This window comes from Nothoprocta perdicaria, unplaced genomic scaffold, assembly GCF_003342845.1.
Source record: "Nothoprocta perdicaria isolate Ctin4 unplaced genomic scaffold, notPer1 scaffold_0, whole genome shotgun sequence".
Lineage (NCBI taxonomy): Eukaryota > Metazoa > Chordata > Aves > Tinamiformes > Tinamidae > Nothoprocta > Nothoprocta perdicaria.
In genome coordinates, this window is record NW_020454092.1 from 6634697 (window position 1) to 6651851 (window position 17155).

The 17155-nt window shown below is 42.2% G+C and overlaps 1 protein-coding gene across 2 annotated transcripts; it reads left to right on the plus strand.

The window, feature by feature from the left end:
• Window positions 1–396: 396 nt before the first annotated feature.
• On the plus strand, window positions 397–16633 carry ERCC3 (ERCC excision repair 3, TFIIH core complex helicase subunit). Of its 2 annotated transcripts, none has more exons than XM_026053784.1 (15): window positions 397–449; window positions 535–740; window positions 1388–1624; window positions 1890–1939; window positions 3186–3321; window positions 3527–3691; window positions 4438–4642; window positions 5372–5686; window positions 6152–6336; window positions 6879–7081; window positions 9451–9547; window positions 9736–9853; window positions 10990–11108; window positions 15092–15244; window positions 15906–16633. In XM_026053784.1, the coding sequence occupies exons 1-15, from the start codon at window positions 431–433 to the stop codon at window positions 16038–16040; spliced, it is 2343 nt and encodes a 780-aa protein (XP_025909569.1). In that variant the 5' UTR covers window positions 397–430; the 3' UTR covers window positions 16041–16633. The 2 variants fall into 2 exon arrangements, with proteins under 2 accessions (XP_025909569.1, XP_025909579.1); XM_026053794.1 differs by having other exon boundaries at window positions 535–641.
• Window positions 16634–17155: the final 522 nt, after the last annotated feature.

Genomic DNA, 17155 nt, shown 5'->3' on the forward strand with positions numbered 1-17155 from the left:
GGCTGCTGCTTCTACCCTCGGGCTGTGGCCGTCGTTGACCTCAAGTCCCGTTTTTGGTGACGCTTAGATGGGCTCGGGCCCATTGCCCCTGGCCAGGCTTGAGGAGCTGAGCCTGTGTGCGGTAGTGCTTTGTGCCGGCTTGTGCACAGCTGCCTTAGTTGTGGTTTAAAATTGTGCTTATATGGAAAAAGTTCTTTTTTTTTTTTTTTTTTTTTTTAACGGATTTCTCTGTATCGTCCCACCCGCGGGGCCGCTGCGCCGGTGCCCGCCCGCTCCCGCCCGCGGCCGGGGGCGTGTCGATAACCACAGTATTTATTTCTCTGCCCCCCCCCCACCTACGCCATGGGGAGGGGCAACGCGCGGCGTCACCGCCCGCCCCGGCGGAAGTGACGCGGCGCTGCCGCTGCCGCCGTCCCGGCGCGCGGCGGCCATGGGCAGGAAGGAGCGCGGTGAGCGCGGCGGGAGCGCGCGGAGGGCAGCGGGCCGGGGGGCGCCGCCGCCGCCTCGTGTTTAACGGTGCCGCCCGCCCCGCAGATAAGAAGAAGTCCAAGAAGCGCCATTACGAGGAGGACGACGAGGAGGACGATGAGGGCCCCGGCAAGGAGTCGCACGAGGCGGTGCCCTCGGCGGCCGGGAAGCAGGTGGAGGAGAGCGGCGTCCGCGTGGACGAGTACGGCGCCAAGGACTACCGGCCGCACATGCCGCTCAAGGGCGACCACGCGTCGCGGCCCCTCTGGGTGGTGCGTGCGGGGCCGGGGCGGCCGGTGACGGGGAGGGAGGGAGGCGGGAAGGCCCCGGGGGAGGGGGTCGGAAACTGCCGCCTGGAATAGGGAAACTTCCCGCTTCTGCTGCTGTTTGTGGGAAGGGAAGGAAGGAGAATGCAGAAAGCCCAAGGTGTCCGTCTGGAAAGGCTAAAACTCTCTTTTTATTAGTGTCCTAAAAAGGCCACTGACAGGGCGGTGTCCAGGTCCTTGCAGAAGATTGAAGCTTCATATTCCTGTATCTCCTCCTGGGTCTCGTGGTGTTTTTTGTAGTTTTGTGTGTGTGTATACGTACATACATATATATATATATATCAACATACATATATATATCATACATATATATCAATCTAATGAGGAAAAACAGATGCACTTAAATTTATTAGATGTGTATTAGATTTTCTTAGTGTCTTGATTTTTTTTTCATTCTTGCATGTTGTTGTAATTTCATTGTTTAGGTCATTGCTTTGTCTGGGGGTAGAAAAAAAAAAAGCAGTGCTATATTGCTGTCTAAAGAGCAGAGTCATTCTATGTCATGACAGCTTCTTTGCAGGAAAGTCCTAGTTTTTCTCGCCTCACACGGGTAAGCCTATGAGAAAATRCATGTTTTTTTCTTGCGCGTACAGGCTCCCGATGGCCATATCTTTCTAGAAGCCTTCTCTCCGGTTTACAAGTACGCGCAGGACTTTTTGGTTGCTATTGCGGAGCCGGTGTGCAGGCCAACGCACATCCACGAGTACAAGCTGACCGCGTACTCGCTCTATGCCGCAGTGAGTGTTGGCCTGCAGACGAGTGACATCACGGAGTATTTGCAGAAACTGAGCAAAACCGGCGTCCCAGACGGAATCATTCAGTTCATCAAGGTAAACACAGTATGGAATTTAATCTAGTGCTGCTGTGAAAATCTCTTCCTGGTGCTGTTGCTTCAATGCTTTTTACATGCTTATTGCTTTTATAATCTTATGCTGTTGGTCCATTTCAGGAGACAACAGGCTTTATTTTTTGTCTTTATAGTATACRCTCACACAAATAGTATTTTCATAACGTGACCTACATGCAGTTTTAGCTTGAAATGGAAGTCCAAATATTCCTCTGCCTGTTACTAACACTGGCTCTTGTTCGTTGTAGTTGTGTACCGTCAGCTACGGGAAGGTGAAGCTGGTGCTGAAGCACAACAGGTGAGCGGCTCCTTCCTCAGCCAGCGGGTCCMGGCACAGAAATGTCTGCCTGGGGACTCAGTAGCTGCTGAGTTCAAAACCATTGCGCAGCTTCCAGTTGAGTTCCACGTGTTCTGGCAGGGTCCTAGTCTCCTAGATCCTAGTAAGCATTTAATACCCTACTCAATGAGTTCGGTTTGACTTTTTGGAGCTACTGGAAGTTATTGTTGTAAGTAGGATACTGCTTTGATCTTTTAGCTTATTTCTTTATTGCTTGGACTTGCATGATGTCACTAGGTTTTCAGATAAATATTTCATTCCTTCTGAATTTTCAGAAGCATACGTTAGAAAGCTTTGCTATAGCTGTCTTTCAGTTTCATGTATTTTTGTTTGTAATCCATTATTCAGGAAGGACAAGCCAATCCACTGTCAAGAGCTGAGTGTTTGTGTGAAACTGCTGATAAGTGGATTGAATCTGGTGTGTTTTATGTATAGAAGATTATGTTAGAATCTTGGGAGATCCACAAGTTTAGAGCTGTTTAGAGCACATGTTTAAGACTGTGATTTTAAAGGGAAGGAGAGAGCAGAAAAMCAAAACTTTTATATGCTTTCTTATGCTTTCTCTACTTCTTTGTCTTTATAAAATTTTCTTCTGTTTTGATAGCCACGGTTGAGCCCTAGCACTACAATATAATGCTTTCCTGGTGTTCCTTCTTTTTTGAAGGGAAAGCTACTGTTAGGATTCCTGTAGGCTTTTGTTGTCATATTTGATGTCTCTTGGTGGGGGTTAAAAAAAAAAAAAAAAAAAAAACCCTTGTGTAATTTGGAATTTAGTCTTCCTTGGCTCACATTTTAAGTGTGCTCTCAAATGAGCATCGTTATTGGTGAATCTTAAGGGAAAGAAAAATTTCTGGATGCGCAAGGTTAATTTTTTCCTGTGGCCAGGACACAACATGCAGAATTTTCACAGACTGTTCAGCTCTGTCTAGGCAGTTCTTCTGGGGTTTTCCTATTCATGATATATTAACAGCAGGCAATTTGAGCAGAATTGCCAGCAGTAAAATACATGCTGCTTTTGGTATGAAGAATCTTTAAAAAATTCTGATTACCATGATTCTTTTGTTTTTAAATTACTAGCCCTAAGATAGGAGGTACTTGAGAGTGCACCGGGRAGAGCTATAAATGGAAGCATCCATGCTGTTCTTGCAGTGAGTTATTCAGTTGATTAGTGCTTAAGCAGATCTTTTCCTTTGGACTCTTCATTTAGGTATTTTGTGGAAAGTACCCACCCGGATGTCATTCAGCAGCTTCTGCAAGACCAAGTTATTAAAGAATGTCGCCTGAGAAATGCTGAGGGTGAAGAAACTGAGCTCATTACAGAGACATTTACGAGTAAATCAGCGGTAGGCTTCCCCAGGTCCTAAAATGATTGAATTAACATAGATAAGCTGTTAAGTAATGCAGATCAGTTACTGTATGTGTGTCATGTCAGCAGTTGCATTCTGTTCTGTTAGCAGTGTTCTGTGCCTCGTTAATGAGCCTCATTTTAGTTGGGGAGGAGGTTCTCTAATGAAGACTTCAATAAACATTGCTGTCCATCCATTTCAGATTTCCAAATCCAGTGAAGGAGGCCTGGGTCCTTCAACATCACAAGGAACTGATGCTCAGAATAAACCAGATGTCCCAGCGGATTTGTTTGAATTTTATGAACAAATGGACAAAGATGAAGAGGAGGAGGAAGAAACACAGACAGTATCTTTTGAAGTCAAGCAGGTATGATTACGTTAAGTCTCCTAGYATGATTATGTTAAATCTCCTGGCATTTGTACCTGCGTGGGATATGCTCACGATTCAGGAATGAGCGTGAGGACTAAATATAAAGTGCCACGGCTGTTCGTTTGATGGAAGAACTTGTTGTGATTGTTGAAATGTCTGTCTTTTTTTGCCTTCCAAAATACTATCTTAGGATCTTCAGTGCAGAGAGACATAGACTGGTTCCTTCTCTGCATGTAGGGTGCAGTGCTCAAAAGTTAGAGAAGGGCTAAGGAAGGTCTCCCCACACATGGGACTGATTGTTACTCTCCAAGATGAGTAGGAATTCAGTGGAGGACAAATCACCTGTTGGTTCCAGAGCTGCTTTTTCTGCTTCTGTTGAGCTATTGAAATTTGCAGAAGGAACTTCTGATGGTTCTGCTGTTATCACTTGAGAAAGAAAGAGCACAGTCCTGGCTTGTTCAGACCTATGGAGAGCTTTTGTAAATTTTTGCTTGTTTTTTCTTGGATACTAACGTAGCCTTACTGCATTGTTCCTGCTGCCTAAAATATAGACCCTTTTTTCAGATATTTGGGGGGTAGGAATTGTCATAACTAAAGCTTTTGGAATAGACTTTGACTCTGCGGATGTAAGGAGTGTAGAAGGAATGCAATAGCTTTGTATGATCCTGTGTAATAAGTGTCTATTTGAAAGGAATAGTTTGGCTGTGGAGAGCTTGCCGTCTGAAGGTTTGTCTCCTCTTCAGGAGATGATTGAAGAACTTCAGAAGCGTTGTATCCATTTGGAATACCCCTTGCTGGCAGAATATGATTTCAGAAATGATTCGGTGAATCCTGATATTAATATAGATCTGAAACCTACAGCTGTTCTCAGACCCTACCAAGAGAAAAGCCTAAGGAAGATGTTTGGAAATGGGCGAGCTAGATCTGGTGTTATTGTCTTGCCATGCGGTAAGTTACTGGTTTCTTTGGGGTGGAGAGGGAGTGGTTTTGGTTTTGGCTAAATGATTGAAGACCTTGAGTGCAAGAAGTGTGCATCTTTGCCTATAATAAAGTAACCTCTGAATATTKCATTTGCTTAGATCCATACTGCAGTAGGGAGTGCTCTAGGTAGCAGCACGTAGAGCCCTGTCTGTGTTTAATGCATAGCCAGGGCCACTGGTGAGGGAGAGCCCCATTTGTAGAGCTCTTAAGGATCTGCTTAGCAGACCGTTTGGTTTCCTGCAGTTACTGAAGAGCTGATTTGTGGTTGTGATAATAGTTACTGTTAGTGCTTTCATGTTCTTTTCTAAAACAGCTTTGCTGATCTTCTAGTGACATTTAAAATTGTTGGTACTTAAATAGTTGTTCTTTGGAACAGGAAGACTTGGAACATCTAGAACTTAACACTCTCTTCATTTCAAAGCCAGGTAAAATGATTGTTTCTAGCTGCCAAAAGCAGCTGGAACCATTGAGAACGGTTTTGTTGAGAACTTGCACAATAACGTGCCTAGTCAACAACTGAGCAGGTTTTATACAGTAGCTCAACAGCTAGTCTGCTTTTTTAAGACTSTTATAAGGAAACAGTGAAGAATTTCCTTTTCTTAGGTATGATTTTATATTTTCAATCTTTTTTTTTCTTTTCCCTCTCTCTCGATTTCTCCGCAATGACTAATGAGTATCAGTCCTGTTCCTCTGTAGGTGCTGGCAAGTCCCTGGTAGGAGTGACGGCCGCGTGCACTGTGCGCAAGCGCTGCCTGGTGCTCGGCAATTCTGCGGTGTCTGTGGAGCAGTGGAAAGCCCAGTTCAAGATGTGGTCCACCATCGATGACAGCCAGATTTGTCGGTTCACTTCGGATGCCAAAGACAAACCCATTGGCTGTTCTATTGCTATTAGCACGTACTCCATGTTGGGACACACGACTAAAAGATCCTGGGAAGCAGAGAGAGTAATGGAATGGCTTAAAAGTCAAGAGTGGGGCCTTATGATTCTTGATGAAGTCCATACTATCCCTGGTAAGGAAGCAGTGGCCACTTCTCTTGTGCTGTATTCGCTTGTTAATGTAACTCTGCTCTTTAAAAGCTTGTTTTTGTGTTGCCTTTTTCACATTTAATATAGAGGGCAAACTCAAAAGTTAGCGTTTTGCGACTTAGGTAAATGGCCATCTTCTAATTTTGTTGTTGTTGCTAGAGAGTTTAGCCGAGTGCATTAGTTTATTTTGGGTAAATGGAGAAATAACACAGATAGCTGGAGGTGTACTGGGATTTGCAGTGTGCAGTGAAGGTGTAAACTGAACCTGCAATCACCCTGAAGCTCTGCAGTAACACACCTCAGCTAGAATTGTGTGTGAAATGGGCAGTGCTTCTAACACTCGGCTTGCTTTGTGTTTAGGAATCTGTGAAACTTTCTTTTTCTCCCCAGTATTTGCCTTTTACATCCATTCAYAACACTAACCAGAAAATTTGCCTTGTCTTGCTTAGCAAAAATGTTCAGACGTGTGCTCACCATAGTACAAGCTCACTGCAAGCTGGGACTGACTGCCACCCTGGTCAGAGAAGATGATAAAATTGTTGACCTCAACTTCCTGATTGGACCAAAGCTCTATGAAGCCAACTGGATGGAGCTGCAGAACAGTGGCTATATTGCTAAAGTGCAGTGTGCTGAGGTGAAGCTTTGTTTTTTTATTACTATCAAGGTATATCTAGTATGCTTACTTTTTTTCTTTTYACAGGAAAGCTATACAATTGAAAAAGGTGCATGTATTTAACATCAGGTGATTATAGACCACTTAATGGTTTTTAACTGAAATATAGGCAAGTTCCCTCTTTAATTGGAAGAGTAATATTTATTGTAAAGGGATATATGACTGTTGTTGTACTGTAGGTATTGGCAGTACCAGTATTGCTGAATGGGTTGACCCAATCCCAAATTCTAAAAGGCCTTATTTCTACTTTGATTTCATCTTGACTAACAAACACTCACTGCTATAGAATTTTGGCAGGGCAAAATTTTAATGAGGTTGAGAGAGGATTCGAGGGGGCTGGCGACTCGGTCACTTAGTGGCTTTTACCTTAGCGTAGCAAATACTGTCTTATGATTTGGGGCCTGTGCTTTAGAGAAATCTTAATGCCAGGTCTTAATTTCTCTCTGGAATAAAATTAGTTAAACAACTGTGGGTCACTTTGTGCATGGATTTCTTACTTCTAGGTTTGGTGCCCAATGTCACCTGAGTTTTACAGAGAGTACGTAGCTATCAAGACAAAGAAGCGGATACTGCTGTATACCATGAACCCAAATAAATTCAGAGCCTGCCAGTTTCTGATTAAGTTTCACGAGCGACGGAATGATAAAATCATTGTATTTGCTGACAACGTGTTTGCACTGAAGGAATACGCAATCAGGCTTGGGAAGTGAGTCGCATGTGACCCTCTCCTCTTCCTTATTCCTAGAAAAATGCCCTGTAATTTCACAGATTGCATTATCTCTTAGATGTTTTTTACAATACACTGACTTAAGTCCAATACTCCTATAGAAAAAGGAACTCGGGAGGTTGTTTTTGAATTGGTGTTACTRGTGTTGCAACGTTATTCCTGCATAGAATTGCTTCAAAAGAATCGTTGTTTAGTAGAAGCCTTGGCGGACTTTTAATCCAGSATTTCTGTGGAGGGCTGCTGTTATTCCTGAGTTCAGTTTGTTGTCAGATTTGTGGTAAAAGGAATGGCAAACCTTTTAAAAAGATCACTGGAACTATTCTTATAAGAAACTGTAGGTTCTCTTGTGCCTGAGAGGGAAAGACTTCTGAAATGAGAACCCTTTGGATCTTTCAGGATCCTTTTCTCAGGGAAAATGAGCAGAGGAGGTGGCCTTAGCCTTTCTTTGAGAAGCCCCAGTGATATCTCCTGTGGGAAGCTGTGAGGCAGTTTGATTGTGTATGATTTCCTGCCCAGGAATTTCATCAGTATTTCTGAGCACAATCAGAAAGAAATCTCCTTACACTTTGCAAAAATTGCYCTGAGTTTTGAATGTAATTTAGTAGCCGTCTTCCGCTGGCTTGCTGTGACATCTAATAAGCAGAATTAATAGTGCTGGACGAATTCCAGCTCCYGTGGTCTCTTTCTTCCCATTTTTTTAAGTCTGTCTGGACAGAGATTAGCTGTAATGATGCCTYTGGAATGTAGTTAGCTGTGTTCAGCGCTCCGCGGAAAAAGCCTTTGAGTAGAGACAAATGCTGGGAGGAGATGCCAGCCTCCCAAGCAGCAGAACTCCTGTTAACTGGGGCAGCTACTGCAGCCACGCGTGGCAGGCAAGCCCAGTGCAGTGTTTACAGTTTGCTTTCTSTGTTCCTGGGGAAATTCTCCTTTGCACCTGGATTGTGGAGCAGGTTACACAGTTGTCAGTGTTGGAAAGAAAGGAGGGTTATGGTGCCAGCTAAATGTAAAGTGGGATTTCTTTTAAGCAGAGAATTTTCTAATGGTTGCCTTTGGGCACGACCAAAGCTGGTTTTGGCAGGGCAGGAATGTTAAATTTAAGTGGGAAGGAGCAGTCCAGTGGTTTTTGTGGTGCCATCTGGGTGGGCAAAGTGTGTAGCCCGGGTAGGACCCATGCGTTGGCAGGGGGCTGCTCCCTGGCTGCTTTGGCACCACTTGTGCTTTAATCTCTCCCCTTTGCCCTAGTGCTGAAAGGGAGAGGAATTACTTGAATCTTAGAGCCACAGAATTCAAGCTACTTAGCCAGCTCTCGGCCCTGAGTCTGTCCCCTAGCGCAGTGAAGTGCATGGGGTGGCTGTGCTTTGCCTCTGAGTGGTGCTCTTACTGCATTTCAGTCACTGCTTTGATGGGCTGTGTCTTTGGCAATTATTTTTGGCTGTTGCTGGGAAAGGGACCTCTGCAGATCCCTCCATTGCCTTTTCAGAGGGAGGAAAAGGGGTAACGGGAAAAATATGAAGCTGACATTTGATGTTTTAAGTTCTGGATCAGGAAAGTAGTTGGATACACGTTAATAATCATTGCCTAAAGGGCAATGGGGGTTAAAAGGAGGGGATTGACAGGYGGGAGGTTTGGGTTATTCTGTGTTTAAGAATGTGCAGGTGTTTAACAACCCTTCTTTAAGGGYTTAAGAAACAGCAGACTCGTAGCTGTTCAGTTCAGTAGGATTTCTTGCACTTCAGTCTTGATGGGGATTAAACTCATCACAAACTTCAGATGAAATACCATTTTGGGCTGCTCACAGCCAAGAAAGTTGAGCAGCTAATTCTCATTTCAGTAGATGGAGAAGTTATTAGGAGGGGCAAGAGGTTAATTTCAAAAATAGGAGTAATTTTCCCAAAAGAATTTTCATCAGGCAGCTTTTGACACTCAGAGTAGAAGYCTGGGTTTTAAGTGCTTAAATAGGAAGCAAAGATTGCAGCTGTCAGTGCACTAGATCTGTCGATTTGTGGGGGGAAAAAAATCTCTTTTAACAGTTCAGTCTTTCATGTGAGATTAGCAAATGTCTTCAGCCTATTGATGTACAGCTTCATGGGGGTGCGTTAACTGCAAAACGTTTATAACTGTCAGAATTTATTTCTGGCAGAGTGGATTGCTGCAAATTGCTCCACAAGCAACTGGGTAGCTGCCCTAGAGAGCTAAACAAGCTAAAGATAAAGCATAACTCTGTCAAAATCTATTCCATGTTCCTATCAGTTTAAGTGCACACTCCCTTCTTTGGCATCCAAGTACCTAACGTGAAATGACTGAGAAATCTTGATCTGATGTAATTTGAATATGTTCTGTTCTTTTAGACCCTACATATATGGTCCTACTGCACAAGGAGAGAGAATGCAAATTCTACAGAACTTCAAGCACAATCCAAAAATCAACACCATTTTTATTTCCAAGGTAATTGGAAGCATATTCAGTGTATTGTTGTATCCACTTCCAGAATGAACTTTCCTGAAGAGCAGATTGTGTGGGCAAGTTGGGCACATGACATTGCTCTTTCAGCTTTCAAAGGCATACATTTCATTCAGTCATTATTATGATATGCAGAAAGAGGAGATTGCTCAGAGGCTGCTCTTGTGTTGTAGGTGGGTGACACATCCTTTGATCTGCCAGAAGCCAATGTCCTGATTCAGATTTCGTCCCATGGTGGGTCTCGAAGACAGGAGGCTCAAAGGCTGGGCCGAGTGCTGAGAGCCAAGAAAGGTAAATGAGGGGGTGGTTGGGCTCTGCCGCTTGCATCACAGCACAGCTTTCAAGTAATCGTTCAGTTTAAATTGTGGAATAAACTGCATCGTCTCAAATCAGAAGGTGACAGCCAAGGCGCTGTTAGCAAAATTGCTTGAACCTTTAGGTCTTTGTTTTTCATTTCTTAATAATTTCCTCAACATCAAATGCTTGTTGTTGAGAAATAGTGTTATTCTAAACAGCATGTTTGTCTAGAAAGCATGTCTCATGTTTTCCTAGAGAACATGTGTCTCTAGAAAGCACATTTTTGATATATGCAGATTATTTCCATGTAGAAATGGGACTTGGTTTCACAAATTATTTGCATTTTCTCAAAACATACCCAAGAATCCTTACTAGAAAAAAATGGATTCCTAAAATAGTTTCTGTATGTAGCATTTCCACACAGGTTTGTGTGTGTTCACTTTGTGCTGCTCACAGGAGCACAAGAGGCTTGTGAAATGCAGCGTGTGGAAGCTGCAGTCGTGAACAAGCTCTTGGAGAGGCTTCAGCTTCTAAAGCAGAATCCAGAGTTTTTTGAGTAATAGATACYGGGGATCCTAAGTAGAAAATGATGGACAGCATGGTGTATTCTTAACAAAATATCTGTTTCACGCTTTTAATATAAAATCACTGCAAATTCTGTTTTACATTCATAAATACTTCCTTGTATTGTTCTATTGAACTTTTTAAACTTCTTTTACARTCCTTTCACTAACTTTGTGCAATTTCTTTACATTATAAACTTTTAAATAGTTTTTTTTCTCTTTTACCTTTTTACCTCTCTTTGTTATGTTTAGCATAATAAAGAAGAAGGTTTTGCTCAGAGCCCTTAGTTTAAGTGTAACTGATTAAATCTGCATTTCCTTTTCTCTTTCTTCCTGTCACCCATGTGCAAGTTACTAAGAACCAGAGCAGGAATGTRCCTGCTGGGAGCTTTGTCAATCAGCTGGTGAAGCTGTGGGTACAGCTCATCTTAGAAATAAACTGTGCACCTTGATTCTGCTGTTATCATAACAAGTTATCATAACACCGGTTTTCACTGCTTAGTGTTTTATTGTTCTTGGTTTCAGGGTTCCACATGAAACTAATAGTTTGGTGTCTCTGTCTCCTAGGCATGGTTGCAGAGGAATACAATGCCTTTTTTTATTCTCTTGTATCACAAGATACTCAGGAAATGGCATATTCCACTAAGCGACAGCGATTTCTTGTAGACCAAGGTTATAGTTTCAAGGTAACTTGCGCTTTCTATGTGTTATATTTATGCCTATAATTTTCTATTCGCTTATTTTAGCCGTAGGTCAAATACTTGAGAGTTGTGGGTGTGAAAGGTATTAATTAAGCTGATACTTGCAGATAATAACGATGTTGACAGGACTGTTTTATCACCTGTATTACTGTGAGAATCAGTAGTACAGCTTCTAGGTAGGTACGCATTTCAACTCGAAACCGAGCAAATGCTGGGGAGCCAAGCAGAAGTTTACTGGAATGGTTGATTTACATTCGTGTTCCTAAGCCGTCAGCAGGCCCCTCAGTGTATGTTGTGGTACTGATTGGGTATAAAACATTACTGGCAGCTCTCTATGTCTCTAGAAACCTGTGGCGTGTCAGAAGACTTCCAAAACATCGTAAGTCACAAACAACTTTGAAAGACAGTGTCTATCTTAGATTCATGCATCCAGCTCTGGAAATCATAAAGTTAGGTATCCAAAGAGTCTAGCCACCCATTCCGAAGGAATTGTTTGCTTGGGATCTTTGTCACACACTGATCTCGTGCATTGTTTTTAGTGCTGTCTAAAGCCTGCAGTGTTGCTGAAGATGGTCAGGATGCAGCCGTGTTGGTACTGATGGCTTCGTGAGCTGAAACTGTTCAGCTAATGCAGCTCCTCAGACTCTGCTCTTTTAGGCTCCACTAAGAGTTTGACCTCTCTGTTGTAGTTTTCTCTGCGTGATATGAAATGCATCACTCAAATCAGTTTTACAATCATATTCTTAATTGGTTAAGAAATGAYAGAACTTACTGTAGGAAAAGACTCTTGCTGCAGAGTAGGAAATTTCCCATAAATAAAATGTAGTCATCAAAATAGAGATTATCATGACAGCATAAAGAGCTATGGCTTGTAACTTAAAAGTTTTTCCTAAAGTCCCTTTGGCAAAGGATTTAACATCTCATCTGCTGTCTCCAGACATATGTGGTTTCTTCTTATTTGCTTTTTAAAAAAGTTTACGCTTTTAACCAATTTCAAATTTCACTTTGGAGAAAGTTTTTTAGCATTTTTTTCTTTGTGTGCCATGACCTTCAAGAATGCCTTGCAAATCATCTGRCTGAAAAGACTGTCACCTTGATTGCTACAGAACTGCCCATCTTCTCCAAAAGGAGCTGCTGCTGTCAGAAGGCACAAGCTCTGTCTTTGAAGGAAACCTTGACRGTTTATCCCTTTTTGTGGATCATTCACCTGTGTGTGTCTCTGTATTTGTTGCCTTCCTCTGAACGTAACCTATCTTCCCACTGAAGCAGCGCCCTTCTGCTTTATAGATTCCAGACTTACCTAGGATTGCCTAATACCTAATGAGAGACGGGGTGCTCGTGCATAAGCCTGTTTGCCTGGGACTAAGTGYGTGTACAAGCAGAGCTCATTTTTACAACAAATCTGAAGACCCTCATATGGCATCTAATAGATGGCTAAAAAGACATGAGGACACATGGCTTCTAATTGAGCCTGGTTRTTTAAGGACTTTTGTTCCTGGACAAACCTGCAACGGTGGCATCCCCGGGGATCAAATCTCTAGGAAGCAAATGACTGCACTGTAATCAGCAGCACATTAAAAAGAGCTTGAGAGAGGAGGTTCTCACACTGAAACAGTCCTGGCTGATTATAGTGTTTATGGTTTTTAAAAGCCTTGTTTTTCTTTGTAGCAAATGTATTTTGACAACACTCTAGATTAGAACTAATCTGCAGCTAACTATAACAAACACTTCAATGTTTAGCTAAAAAGGATTAGAGAAATCCCTTATATGTGAGTGCTTTGGATTATAGAACTAATTAAGAGGTTAAAATGGAGCTACTTGATTTTGTAAAGATTTAGTCCTGGACATTTTGGCATTTTAGTGAAACCAAAAGCAGTGACAGCTGAGTGTCTGGAGTAGCACCTAGCTGGTCAGTCCTGCAATATTATTTACTTAAAGCTTAGCAACAAAATGGAGAGTATTTATTTTCTTTAGCTTGCCCAACTTTTAAGTCTTGGTCATAGCTGCCATCAAAAATACAGGGCTAGAAGGAGCYTTAGGGAGACCATCTAGTGTGTTACTTCATTCCAAGGCAGGGTCAGCCATACATGCACCATTCCTGAGGCTGGGCTTTCTGCTCCTTCAAACATCGAGACTGCCTCATCGTTAGGTAATTATCTCAGTGCTTATGTCCTGCCCTTCAGAGCAATTATTTCCAATGTCTAACCTTACCAACATTTGAATACTTCCCCATTTCTCCAGGCAAGTAACGCTCTGCACTGTTCTAAGACTTTTTTTCCCTTCTCATTATCTCTTAACAACTCTATTTTCTGCATTTTAGCAAATAAAAAAGATTGAAAGAGTAGAATCATGCTTGTTGGCTACATSGTGGATGTTTTTCTTTGCTTCTTAAATAGGACCTTTGTGAATACAACTTACTGCTTGGAGTCTTAAGAATTTTTTTTTTTGCTTAGCTAACTGAAGTTTTGTTACTGCTTAGCGTATTTATTTAGAGGATGTATGTGGGATACATAAATCTTAAACAGCAGAAAAACTCGCTGTATCAAGAAATCRGGGGCAATTTTGAGCTTGACAAATTGATGGTTTAAAAAATGGATGATACAGAGGAAAGTGGGTGGAAGGTTCCTTGAGTCACATGAGCTTCCTCTGCAGCCGCACCGGACAGGCTGGTGCAGGTTGAAACTGCTTCCCGGGATCCCTTTTTCTTTAGTTTTGGGGTGATCATACTAGATGCAGCCCTTAATAAATAAAAAGGAGGGGACCTACTGTACTCTTCATTCAGCCTATGTAATAGGACAGGTTGCTTCTCTGAATAGATTCTTAATGCTCAGACATYTCTCAGAAGGATGCCTATTTTAGTTTCTGAAATCTTCACTGAAAACTACCCACTGTCTCACTAAGTTTAAAAAAAAAACKGTTTAAAATGTTTAAAATGTTGTGTCCAGTGTGCAGTTGTTTTGCTTTAAGTTGCATTTGATTTCTTCCTTAGTCTTTGTAATCAGATGCAGTCCAGATTACTGAAATGATTAATTTCTAATTCTTTTGATTTGAGATAAGCTGAAAGGGGACGAGGAGGAGGAAGACTGGTAAATAATCAAGAGAAGTCGTTGAATTRGTTTATCTAATAATCTTTTCTAATTAGAAACATATTGAGACATCAGAYTTCAATTAAGATTCTCATGAGTAAGCATATGTGCTCGTTTGCCTTTTTTCCTGACCACTGTAAGAATGGGAAGGGAGAGAGAAGGCTGATGTTTTGAAGAAAGGCATAATATTTTGATAAAAGGCAAGGAATTTAAAGAAAAACTACTTGCTGGGATGATCCTCACATCACTAATGCTTTGGATACCATACACTGAGTACCTTTTAATTAGGATTTCAGTGGAACTCACTAAGTGCGGGAAGARCTCTTGTGCAGTCTGTGTAGGTGAGACGGCCTGTTGCCTGTCGCGTTGTAAGGGAAAAAGGAGAACCTTTTGGCTCTGGAGGGAAGAGCTTCCCTGTAATGAAGCCCGGAGCACTGCACGGCCGGGAGGTGGCGTCTGCCCTCTCCCTGGGTACCCCGGAGCTGCCGCAGCTGCAAGGAGCAGCAGCAGCTTCGGGGCCTCGGAGCCCTTCCCCGCCGCCGCTCCTGCATCAGCCGCTTCTCCCGCCTCAGAACTTGTTAGGYTGCTTTGCCCATGTCCAAAATGCTAAAATTCACAGTTTCTGGAAAGCTAGTGGATCATTTTTATGAAATACAAAATAGATCTCAAACTGGACACAAACTTAGAGCCCACCGTGCATTWAGGAACGTGTTGTGTGTATCTGTGGTGGGTAGTGCTAAGCTGTTCAAACTGCTAATTAAAAGCTCAAGACAGTCACAAGAAGGATGTGGGACCTGGAGTACTTGTCTGGGTTGCGGRCAGCTGTGCAGGATGCTGGGAAGGGAACAAAGGAAACATTTTGTGCTGTGCTTTGTTTCCCAGGTCATAACAAAGCTTGCTGGCATGGAGGATGAGGAGCTTTCATTTTCATCCAAAGAAGAGCAGCAGCAGCTTCTCCAGAAAGTCCTGCAAGCATCAGACCTGGATGCTGAGGAGGAAGTAGTAGCTGGAGAATATGGTTCAAAGTCAGCTCAGGTAACAACAAATGCTTTGGAAGGATGACTGTAAGTCATGCAGAATAGGACCATTCCCCTCTCATTTCTGTGCAAGAGTGATGCCACCTTTGGTGCCRTAGTGTCTGTTTGAAATACTGGCCGAGACACTTTCACAAGCAAGGAAGATGTTTAAAAGCATTTTAATGGTGCACCTGTGGCAGAGCACATCCTTTTTGGTGGTGTCATTTGCCTTGAATCACCTGGTGCCCTGAGGGTAGAAGATTGCAGGTYGCTTTTGTTCACACTCAAGAAAAGTAGCATTTCTGCAGGTAGTAGTTTAATATTTTCAGCAATAGACTTTCTAACAAAAAAGCTATCTTAAATATTTAATAACACATCAGTATTTTTTYTAGTTTATTTTTGTAGTACATTATGGTGAAATGCAGTAGGAATTGCACTAGTCACTCCAAGATAATTTTCCTGTTAAAGCTTACATAATTATATGTACTTATGGTGAGTGGGAGGCAGGGAGTTTCACTGGGAAAATGCTAAGAAATGTGCAAGGCCTCTCTGGCATTGAGGTCAGTTAGTGGGTGGTGCTGCCCCTCCAGCTAGTGGGGTCAGTAGCTTAAAGAGTTACTTACCACACACTTAAGTATGTCTGGGATTTGAAGTTTTTATTCCTTTTTCCCTTGCTACAGGTGTCCCGCCGCGTGGGCACCATGAGCTCCATGTCGGGAGCGGATGACACGGTTTACATGGAATACCAGTCGTCCCGGAGCAAGACTTCGGCGAACAAACACATCCACCCACTGTTCAAACGCTTCCGGAAATGATGGTGGTAAAACTGGATCCGTGCCTCGCTTTCCATAACTCAAAATATGGAGCTTGAGATTTTACATGTCCTTTAAGAGACTTTTTTAGATGTGTCTATATAGCCACGTATGTACTTAGCAAGGTATGTGCTTTCGTGGATGAGTCTGAAAGGGAAAAAGAAAAAGGAACTAAGTCTCCCCACAGGAGAGAGGTTATGCAGGCACTGAGTCCCGGTTACACCCATCTGGTTTTCAGAGCAAATAATAGAATTTATTTTTATCAGCTGAAGACCACTTTTCAGAAGAATTCTGTAAAGGTTTTGTATATGGAGTTTGTACTGATGTTTGAAATATTATTTATCCAATGACTGTGTATGCTCGGCCGAAATATTGATGTTTAGAATGCTTAAATAATGGTTTCCTGAGCTGAACAAATCCTGACAGGAGCACTTTACATAAGATTTTTAATCTGAGAGTTAATTTATACTCCTGGTTTAACCTGTCTTAAAAGTCTAACAAATTGGTTTCAAGTCTTTTGAAGTTTAAGACAAGACAGACAGACTTCTCTTCTAAAGTGAACTCAAGGAAAGCATTCACCAATAAAAATTCGTTCCTGTGCTCCATTTTCTTACATTCTTATTACTGATGAGAAGCTCTTGAAATAAAGGCTGTTTTCCCTTGTCATTTATATTCTACTTATTGATCATGAAGTAAAACCACAGTGACTACTGGTGACAGTCTGATGTCACTGCAAAAGTTGTTGAATCAGAAAGTGCTTTGATTTGCTGTAGAGTGATTGAGAAGCTGTGATATGAAGGGGATATTCCTGAGTTGGGCTTTGGGTTTTTTAATTACATTTGGGTTAAATGACAATGCAGACATAAAAAGCTGTGTGTGGCTGGAGGGGGATTAACTATCCTTAAATTTGTAAGACTGCAGTTGGTCTTAATGCAGTCTAGAAAATGCTGAAAGGGTGGATTTGCAGCAGGAACATCCTTTTAGAAAACCATCGGCTTTCAATCTTCTTTGTTACTTGAGAAATTCTCTGTCCTTTTTATTATAGATTCCTTTACCTATTTCTGACAGGCTGCAATACTGAAAACAGTATTTTTGTGTTCTTGATGTGGCAAAATAGC

What these genes read in the sequence shown, in the direction of transcription:
- ERCC3 (XM_026053784.1), top strand. An exon ending in TGAAGTCCATACTATCCCTG is followed by an intron (nt 5,687 to 6,151) that starts GTAAGGAAGCAG and finishes TGTCTTGCTTAG; the next exon opens with CAAAAATGTTCAGACGTGTG. An exon ending in TACGCAATCAGGCTTGGGAA is followed by an intron (nt 7,082 to 9,450) that starts GTGAGTCGCATG and finishes CTGTTCTTTTAG; the next exon opens with ACCCTACATATATGGTCCTA.